Raw genomic sequence first — 10,693 nt, forward strand, 5'->3', positions numbered from 1 at the left:
AGACTGATTACGGACTAATTGCAAACGCAGCAGTGACGGAGACCGCAGAACCGTGTGCGCGTTACCGCCATCCCTGGAGCCGTTTGTGCCCACTTCTGAGCCTCCCGAGGAACGGGTCACCATTTCCGTAGTGCCCTTCACGCCATCGCGCCGGCTCTGCGCCACCACGGCCGGACTCGCCCACGGGGTTTCCGCAGGGTTTTCACACAGGGCCATACTGAAGGCAGGATTTACAACCCTAATTATTTTTTTTTCCATGTCATTAGTGGCTGCACCAGGAAAGAACAGTAAAAATAAATAACAATTAGCGGTTATGCAGCGCATAACAGCTTCACCTCACAATAAATCAGTGTTAATCTTCCATGTCCCAGCTGGGAAGCAGTGGAGGGAGACAGTGACTACTAACGCTTTAATGCAGAGCGGAACGCTGCTCTTCGCATGTGTTTAAGCGTTTGGCTTTTCTGCAGATTTTAGGCAAAACGAGGGGAAACAGAAGCCGTGCTGCTCGGAAGCCCCAGTTCTAACGGGGACGCTGAACAAGGCCGGCTAACCCGCCGGCCCCGCGGGCGTGGGGGCTGCGCACCGCCCGCAGCGCTCAGGGGCGACCGACCCGCTCCGCAGGGCGAGCTCGGAACCCTCAAACCCCGCCAGCGGCAGCAGCTCGACGCGGCTACGGCCGCCATGCCGCGCGGCGCCGCCATCTCGCCTCGCCCCGCGCCCCGTCCCCATGGCAACGCCGCGGTGCGCATGCGCGGCGGGCACGGCGCCGCCGGGCCGGCAGGGGGCGCCGCTGAGCCCCGCTGAGGCGCTCTGCCGAGAGGGCCGTGCGCATGCGCGGCCCCGCCGGCCCCGGAAGCGTTTGGGTCTGCGGGTGACACGTCGCAGGGGCCGCGGCGGCGGGAGCGGGGTCGGCCCGGCGGGGCCGCAGGTGGGTCGGGGCTGCCCGCGCTGCCGCGGGGAGAAGAGGCGCCGGGGGCCGGGACGGCAGCGCGGGCGCGGCCGAGGGGGAGCGGCGGGGGCCGCTGCGGGGCTGAGCGGCCGGGGGAGGGGTGCTCCCGCGGCCCCGAGGGAGGGCTCCCCGGCGGGCAGGGCCGCTCGGCTCGGGAAGCGCTCGGGACCGTCCCGGGGCGGGTCTGCAGCGCCGCCGTTCTCTTACAGGCAGCCGGCCATGTCGGGGTTCGACAGCTTCAGCACCGACTTCTTCCAGACGAGCTACAGCATCGACGACCAGAGCCAGCCCTACGGTTACGGCGGAGCACCGTACAGCAAGTAACTCGTGCACGCGCGCCGGCGTGGGGCCGCTCGGTCGCGCTGCGGTGGCCACCACGGCCCAGTTGGGACCGGCGGGGACGGTCTGTCTGCCCGCATGAGGGCTGGCGCTTCAGCCAGCCCTTGGTGCCCGTCGCCGAGTTCCTGTGCTCGGCTGTGTGAAGGGTGTAACTTGTGTCCTGTAAAGGGGGAGGTAGAGCAGTTTCACGTCGAATACTCTGCCCTCTGCGTTTTAAAACAGAGACTAGAAAATGGACAGAAAGGTGATGTGACTAATTTTAATTATATGGATAATCTACGCATATTTGGGAAAAAAAAACCATTGTTCTGTAAGTGCATGTCCAGTCACTCGCTTAGGCAGTAAAACTTCGTTACAGTGTCACGTAAATCATAGAATCATGGAATGGTTTGGGTTGGAAGGGACCTCAAAGACCATCCAGTTCCAACCCCCCTGCCATGGGCAGGGACACCCTCCACTACACCAGGTTGCTCAAAGCCCCATCCAACCTGGCCTTGAACACTGCCAGGGATGGGGCAGCCACAGCTTCTCTGGGCAACCTGTGCCAGTGCCTCACCACCCTCAGAGCGAAGAATTTTTTCCTTAGATCTAATCTAAATCTCCCCTCTTTCAGCTTAAAGCCATTGCCCCATGTCCTGTCGCTACACGCCCTTGTAAAATGTGTCAGCGGGCGATGTCAGTGGTGGTGCTCAGGCTTTAGGGAAGCGTGGCAGACAGTTCCAGCTCTTAGGAGGTGTCTGTGAACATCTCGCCTCAGGCTGAGGGGTTCGGTGGGTTACGTGACCTCTGTGATCCCTGCAGTGGATGGAGCAGGTTGATGCCTGTTTGTGTCCTGAAAAGATTTACAGTGCCGTGATGAGGCTGAGCTCTGCTCAGCGAGGAGAGAAAGGAGAATGAGTTCTGGGTTTTCCTTCTTTATGTCATTTCTGTAGTTAAGTATTCTGGAGACATTTATGAAATCTCTGCAGTCAGACTTGAAAATGGTGGGTGGCAAGAATAACTCAACAGGTTTGTTTAGGAACAGAAGATAGCTTTGATTAGGCTTTTTTTAAAAAGTAGCAATGTATATTTTTATACCTATAAAATCTGTAACAGGAAGTATTCTAAAGACAGTATAAATTGATTTGTTAGTAAATAATTGGGAATGTGTGAAATAAAAACTGAAAAATTGCCTTTTTTCCCCCTGCATGGTGTCCGGTAGGTAGATGTCATAATGTGTTTAAAGTCCATATCGTAATTCCTCCTTCTATGTCATAATGCTGCCTGATGCACGTGGCGCCAAAGGGAAGCAGCAAACAGCTTTTTTTTTTAATATAGAGGATAAGAAAAGTGATAATATGAGCAACTTTGTTCACTAATAATGAGTTTGCAAATAACCATTCTAATTAGCAAATTACTGCGGGCATCAAATGAGGTGTCAGTCGTAATGAAGGGACGAGATTTGAATAAGTTTGAGATGTAAAATTTTCCTACTTTTACAGGTCTGCAGCCTGAAGTAGTCACTCAGTCAGTGGATAACGTTCATTGCTGCACGCCTGAGACTTAAAACCAGAAAGCAATACTAGTGGATATAGCAAAAATTGTCTTGTTTAGCTGAACAGCCGGGGGTTTAGGGGTTTGAATCCCACCATTTGATGGATGTGGCTGTACGCCTGAAAGGCCTGGGTCTGAGCAGGGGATCAGCTCACGTGGCTTTTTAAAAAAGAAGTTTGCTGCAACTTACTGAGAACAGGCTTTGCCTTTGCCAGGAGGTGTTCGAAGGAGAGCCGTTAGCTGTCCGTAACGCGGTGTTGTTCCCCGTAGGCAGTACGGAGGCTACGAGTACTCGCAGCCGAGCGGATTTGTCCCTGCGGACATGGTGCAGCAGCAGCAGCCGTACACCGGGCAGATTTACCAGCCGACGCAGACGTACACTCCAGCCTCAGCACAGTCTTTCTATGGAAGTAATTTCGAGGATGAGCCTCCTCTATTAGAAGGTATAACTTGTGCTTTGTGGCCAGAATCCAGAACTTCCCAATTCGGGGATAAGTTGAGTAGCAGGGTGTGTATTCTCTACGTCTAAAAGTGCACAGTTGATTTGAAATTCTCATTATTTTTTTACTTAACTGTATTTTGGTATATGAAACACATGTTCTCGTGTGAACTCCCGTGGTTCTAAATGAGTGCTTCGTTACCTCATGCCAGCTGGTGTGTGGAAGACGTGATCAAATGGAAACGTGGCCTCGTACAGCGCCTGTGGCAAACACTTAGTGTGTCTGTTGTTACAAATAATGCTTATAACTGCCCACCTTTTGTAAAATCAGTCGATGCCGTTAGTTTCAGTCGGTTCACTGGTTAGAAGTGAAATCTTTCCTTGCTGAAGAGGAATGCTGAACACTGCAGAAACGCCTGTGTAGAACACAGCCTGTGCAGAATGTCAGAACGGGTACGCAGTTCGTGTCTGGGTCGATGGTTTCAGTTTCCAGCTTATATCCATCATTGTTCAGTACCAAACAGCTGATGGAACCTGGCTGTTACTGATGGGAGAGACAGGTATTCGTGATACCTGTCATCTGTGCCTTATTCAGGATACGTTCCACCCTGCCGTGCTGGTTTTGGTGTTCTTCAAAAAAGTATTTTGTTTACGTGGATGCTTCCCCGAGCCTGGGGTGGGCAAACAGTCACTGTGAACATGGGTGTGACACACAGCTGTGGTCAGACTGTGTGGATGGAGACTTGAAATCTTACCTACCCAGAGGGAGCTGGGAAACTCCTTATCGTGAGACACAGTGTTGAAAGGGGTGGGTGGTTTCTTTAGTGGCTGGTTTATGGAAGAGAAATCCACTGAGGGTAATGAAGTGCAGAGAAGCTACTTTGAATTAGAAATCTTTGAGCCACCAGTCACTGGAGACTTGGTGAATCTGCGTGTTCTCTGCTTACACTCTCTGGTATGTGCCTGCTTTGGGCCACTTAGAGGGACAGGGTGCTGGGCTAAATGAATTTTGGGGCTGACGCAGACACTGTGCTTATGCTCTTACCCGGTCCTTTAGAAACCACCTTGTCACTTCCGAGCATTTGAGACCTGGAATCTGTGGAGGCAGCACACTCGGCAGGTTGAGGAAAGATGGAATGACTCAATGCTCTGGTCCCCATAGGAGGGTATCTGGAGAAGATTTGAAAGTAGAGGGGCAGGGAAAACAGGGTGAAGCGAACAGGGTGACAGAAAGGGGGAAAATGAAATAAACGTGTAATTCTTTTCACATGACTTGTAGAATTGGGGATCAATTTCGACCACATCTGGCAGAAGACTCTGACAGTGCTACACCCTTTGAAAGTAGCAGATGGCAGCATCATGAATGAGACTGATTTGGCTGGACCAATGGTCTTCTGTCTGGCTTTTGGAGCCACGTTGTTACTGGTAAGATATTGATTGCAAGACGTTGCTGTTTGTGCATTAGTATTCTTGGAAACACTGGGAAAAAAGCCAGGTTACCTGTAGGTTTATTGGAAGTGACTTCTTGGCATGGAGGCCAAAAAAGCACATCCTGCTCAAGAATTTGTAGCTATGTGGAAGAGGAGCTGGGGCTTCACACACTGCTGATGGAAATTAATGAGTGAACTGGCACTTCACTTCCAAGGTGTTTGAATCCAAGTCTTCGTGCTTGTTTTTTTGCATGGCAATTATTTCCATGTAATTCCTGTTTCTTTTCATACTTTGCTTTTGAGGAATCTGGCTCCTTTTGTCACAGGAGTGGGTGTGACTCGTGTTCTCAGATTTTTACCTGTTTGGGGTTTTTTTATAGGTTGAGATGGTTTACTTTCAGAATTATACCATACTTTTTGCAGTGTCTCTGCAAAAGAGAGAAGAGAGAGAGACTTCTGTCTTACCAGGAGTCAGAACAATTGACACATTAAATTGTTTTATTAAATATTTGAATAGCTGTTTCGTTTCTCCATTTAGGAGTTTCTTTTGTTTTTTTTAACTCCTATTGCATTTAATACTTACGTCTATTTCTCTGGTTTGTTTCATTGTATTCTTTGCTCTATACTCTTTATTCATTGTTCTTTCCTGTTACTCCAGAGGCCAGGAACTCAAAATTCCTGTGTAAAAAGTGATGTCATGAGCACTGATGCATTAGGCATGATTTCAGTATCAAGAGTCAGTCTGGTAAAACAGCTCTGAAGTAAATCTGCTTTCAGTTGTTTATACTTCTTAACAGGTCAGCAGCTGTTGAAGCCTGGTGGTTTTTTTCAGTTGAGCTTAATTGAAATGAGACTGTGCTTTAATGACTCAAAAGTGTCAATTAGGAAACGACAGACTAGCAGCAAATCAGTTTTCTGCTCAGTGTCTTCAGGCACTGCATTTAATCTTTGCCTAAAATTTCACATTGCTGTGGCACTTAGAAAACAGTGGCTTGGTACCAAGGGGGCTTGAAGCCTACTTTTGTGAGTAACCTTTATTTATGGAAACTAGGTCAGTAGAATTAATGAACTTCTTGATAATAGATACATTGGAATGTTCTTTTCCTAAGATGATATTACTTTCTCCTGTGTATTTTTTTTTAAAATACATTGTGTGTAGTGAAAGAAAACAAGCTTAGTCTAGCAAAAAGGATAAAAGGTGTGATTGTTTTCTGTAGTGCTTGAGGAAGAAGAGAGCTGGGTTATAAATAAACTTATTTTTGAGGTTAGTAGGGAGACAGACCTCCAAGCTGCACGTCGTCGTAGCCTCAGTAGCCACACGGCCCTGTGTTCCTGCAGGGGGGAACCTGCACGGGTCCGGTTCGGTAGGTGTTAAAAGGGAAGTGCCAGTCTCATCATGGAAAAACAGATGGTGACAAAGGACACACATTTTGGAATAATGCACGTGTGCTTTCTGCATGCTTGTTAGTAAGCAAAATTCTGAATTTGGCTTTTTAAAATGCACGTGCGTTAGCTCTGCCGTTCACGTGCGGTACTTTACAGCTCAGCTTCAGCTATTTTCAGGAATTTCTTACAATTTACATCGTGCTGGAGCTTTGTGGAGTCTGTCCTAAATTAAAGGACTTTAGCTCTGAATTTATCAAGAATTACCTGAATTACAATTTTTTTCTCTTTACACACTAGTTCTGAGAAGATTATTGTTGTAAGTAATCAATCGGCACGAGAAGTTAGTTGATTAAACCCTAAAGAATTCATAGGCTTTTGCAACAATTTGATCAAAATCTGTTCATCAAGATAAGTAAAGTTGGGATAAATGTGCCTCTTGGGTGCCTGGCATATACGGGTGTCCTGGAATTCAGGCTGTGGGAAAATGCTGCCTGTTGAGTTTGGATGTAGGAATTGGAAGTGAGGGGCAACAGGGGAAATGAAGATACTCTGTAAACGTTGTTTCCTTTTCCCTTTTTACTTGTTCTGGTACTGACCTGCATTACTCTGCTTGCCTTGCAGGCTGGCAAAATTCAGTTTGGTTATGTGTATGGAATAAGTGCCCTCGGATGTTTGGGGATGTTTTGTCTCCTGAACTTGATGAGTGTGACGGGTGTCTCCTTCGGCTGCGTTGCCAGTGTCCTTGGATACTGTCTTCTTCCTATGATCCTACTTTCCACTTTTGCAATTGTATTTTCCTTGCAGTAAGTACATAAAATTTACAATTTGATAATAGATTCCTCTCTTTTGAGATGGTGAAGGGAGTTATTGAAAGGAATTTTCATATTCAGTGATGAAGCTGCATGTAATTTGAATATGACAAGAATTTGTAGTCAGCGTAAAAACATAAATAGCAACAGTCTTAGATAATGGGTGGATACTGGTTTTATCTATAAGTCAATTAGCAGCTTTTAAATATTACACTCAAATAACACTGTCAAGTTTGTTTTCAGTCAGCTTTGAATCTAACAAGTCTCACTACCTGGAAAGTCTAAAAGTAATCATAATTTAAGATGCAAATTCGAATTTGGCAAACAGAAGACCATCAGTGTGATTACTCGTAACTATATGAAGTTAGGGACTGAAAAGAAAGAACTTGTTACAGTTACTTTACTCACTGCTTTTATGTTCATATGCACAAAGTTAATTTGTGGGTTTTTTTATGCTGTCACAATTGAGTAATACTGTTCTGAAGTCTTTACTGGAGCTGTATCATTTAAAAAGTCAGAGATAAAAACCAAACCTCATCTTAGAATCTGTAAAAGGTGTTAGGAGGAGTCAGTTACAACTCCTATAAGCATGTATACACAAGCCTTGTATGAATTCTCTATTTCTGTCTTTACAGGGGAATGATGGGGATTATTCTCACGGCTGGAATCATCGGCTGGTGCAGTTTTCTGCTTCCAAAATCTTTATTTCTGCCTTAGCAATGGAAGGACAACAACTTCTAGTAGCATACCCCTGTGCTTTATTGTATGGAGTCTTCGCTCTCATTTCTGTGTTTTGAATAGACTGTCCAAACTGTTGGACTCCAGTGGGCCAAAAGAAAAACATGAAACAACTTGGAACATTTAGTTGGACCAGAAGCAGCTGCAAACAACTGCGTAGTGTTGCTGTCACGAAACTTAGACCCGTTTTGAATCACCTGGAACAATGAAAACAATGTCTCGTGTTCACTTTTTTAGGACTTTGAATACTGTTTTCAATTGACCTGAGGTGTCTATAGCTTTAATAAGTGTTCATGCTTATCAGGTTAATGGAATTTCTTTCCCATTCCTATATCTTTAGAAAAGTGACTTTTGGTTGTTTATTTGAGGATTGGGGGTTTTGTTTGGGTTTTGTTTTTGGGTTTTTTTTTTTAGAGAGAGGGGGAAGGATTGCAGTTATAAATTGATAGATTCTGATCAGCAGAAGTTAACAGAACTGCAGATGCTGTAGATATGGGATACTCTCTGAATAAATCTGCAGTAATAAAGAACCTATTTCCCGTCCCCTCTTCCCAAAAGCAAAATGCACAAATGAATACAGTAATTAGAGTATTTTCTGTATTTTAACAAATACATTCTTAAGCTCCTTGCTCTCGTTTATGTGTTCATTTGATGTGATAGCATTTCAGGATTTAAGATACTTAAATTATGAATTAGAAAACAGATTCTTAAAAGTAAAGGGATCTGTAATTCTGTCACACTTGAAGTATGAATACGTTTGGATGTCTAAGTAGCTATATGTTCACTTGGATTTCTGATGATGACTTCAACTAGAGGGTTTTTTCCTAGTGGTGCACATACTAGTAGATGAAGAGTAATCTCTTTTGCAGTACTTCCAAGAAAAACACCATTTTGAAACTGTTATGCTTGTCAGTATTGTAGTTACTGTAAAATAATTTAAGGCATATTGATTAAATTTTCCTTAAATTTTGAAAAAGGTGTTTGATTTTTCTAGTCTCTTTTTTAGTGGAATTCAGTTACTAAAATAGAAACTTCGATATTGAAGCAAAATCGTATTTTAAACTGTTCGGTTAGTGGATTTGATACTTGCTTCAGTCACAAGTACTTTGTCTTGCATGAGAAGTATAATCTGGTTTGTGATGTTAGTCACTTCCAAGGAGTCTTACAAGCGTAAGAAGTGGGGAAGCAAAAGTGATCGTTCTTCACATAAGCACTTGATAATTCTTAAAATAAGCAAGAAAAGGATGCAGGCATATGTTAACTCATACTGGGAAGGGAAGGTTCCTTATGTAGATAGTAATTCCCTGCTCCCACCTCAGAAATTAAAAGGCTCTAACAAAGTGCCAGTTTATAACTAGGCTTTCTTCAGCAAGTTGATCCAAGGGATTTAATTTCGTTGAATTTACTGCGGGTGTGAGCCTGCTGTTCATTTGTCACGGCCGGGGAATGATCTTTGCATGCAGGAGTTGAATCACCGGCCAGACGGTTACGTGTTACGTTAACACCCAGTGTGCGAATGCCTCTTCAGAGGAAACCTTTCATCTTACTGGTGCAGGAATTAACAATTCCAAAGGCTCAGAATGTGGTTTTGTTCCCTTATCCCTTCCATACGCACGTTCACTTAGAAATACCTTCCTAGTGCCACTAGAAGCTGCTGGCCAGGTCTGGCTCTGTTGGCCAGAGCCAGGTTTTGCTTGTGCTGCTGGGAACGGTGGGAAGCGTTAATGGTGAGCGTAAAGCCTGCAGGAGTCCAACGCTGGTGCCCAAACCATTCTGGCTTCGGTGTGTGCTGTGACTGGCTGTCACAATGAGCCTCAAAACTCGCACGCAGACAGCTTCAGTGTCCTTCTAGAACGCAGTGTGAGAGCCCAGATCATGGGCATACCTACTCTGATGTTACCAAAAATTATCATCCTAAATAAAAGTGTTGAGTTGATTTTACTTAGCAAAATGTTTTACTCTGTACTCGTGATTTCTTTGGATTAGCAGACCACATCTGCCCTGGTGCAGAGTTCTTGCTCCTTTTGATGAAGAACATTACTTGCTGGTGGAGCATGATGTCCTGTATTTGTGCAAATAAATTATAGTGATTACCTTTACTAATGAGGCCTAATTGAATACAGTAGGTGTAAAAGCTCACATATTTTTGAGCACATAGGTTCTCAAATACTGTATTTTTGTGAAGTGGCTAATCAAGCCTACCTTGCAGATAGGAGTGTGGTTCATGTCTTAAAGCTTGCACTGATTCTGTAGACAGCTTCCAGGGTGATGGGTTGTGTGTCAAACTGCTAGAAATAACCTTTTCTCTCCCCACAGCCTGAGCAAACAGTGCACAAAAACACTACAATAAGCTGCTCTCGGTATCGCGCTGGCAATACAGCTGCTGAGGTTGGAAAGGCTGTATGAAAAGGTATTTATTTATGAAAAGGTTATTTATTTAGACATAAACGTTCACAAAGTCCTGGCGGTGGAGGATACTGCACGTTCTGCTCCAGCAGTGAGGTGTGACCACGTCTCCGTTCTTTGTCAGGCAGAATTCCCACTTAGCTCAACAGGAGCATTAGCTGAATCAACAAGATGAATGTTTGGCCAATAATTAATGCCAGGCAAATCTGGACAAACACCCTCATTTCCAACTAAAGCTGACAGGCCAGGACGCTTGGCCAGTGCCCCTACTCCGGTCAACGTCAGACCCAAGCCATGCCCAGCCCCCGAGCCTAATCCCATCTCCAGAGTGATTGCAACGCCTTCCACTTTATCATCTTTAAATTTCATCCCCCAAGTTGATTAAAATAGTCAATAGTGCAGACCGAGGGTGGGCTGTATCACCTGCGTTTGATAGTGATGCAGTCGTATTTATGAGCTCACATTTCAACCTTCATAGTAAATTTTTCTGAACTGTGTTAGTTGTAAATCATGATATCGCATCTGCTGCTTCCCCAGCTTTAATGAGACCAGTTACCAGTGGAAGAAGAGAATTAGGTTTTCCTAATCTGCTTTCCCTCTTACAGTCCCATATTGGCTGTTTACCACCTCATTTTCTTCTAGTTGTTTACAGACTGACTCTTTT

General features: G+C 45.2%; 1 protein-coding gene across 1 annotated transcript; it reads left to right on the top strand.

Moving 5' to 3' along the window:
* The first annotated feature begins 917 nt into the window (after positions 1-917).
* YIPF5 (Yip1 domain family member 5) lies at positions 918-8,252 on the top strand. Its single transcript, XM_086621672.1, is given in 7 exon segments — positions 918-928; positions 1,159-1,269; positions 3,092-3,264; positions 4,540-4,685; positions 6,698-6,879; positions 7,521-7,564; positions 7,567-8,252. Coding segments are annotated over 6 exon segments (762 nt in total). The 5' UTR covers positions 918-928; positions 1,159-1,168; the 3' UTR covers positions 7,683-8,252.
* The last annotated feature ends 2,441 nt before the right edge of the window (positions 8,253-10,693 follow it).

This window comes from Tauraco erythrolophus, chromosome 16, assembly GCF_009769465.1.
Source record: "Tauraco erythrolophus isolate bTauEry1 chromosome 16, bTauEry1.pri, whole genome shotgun sequence".
Taxonomy (NCBI): Eukaryota; Metazoa; Chordata; class Aves; order Musophagiformes; family Musophagidae; genus Tauraco; species Tauraco erythrolophus.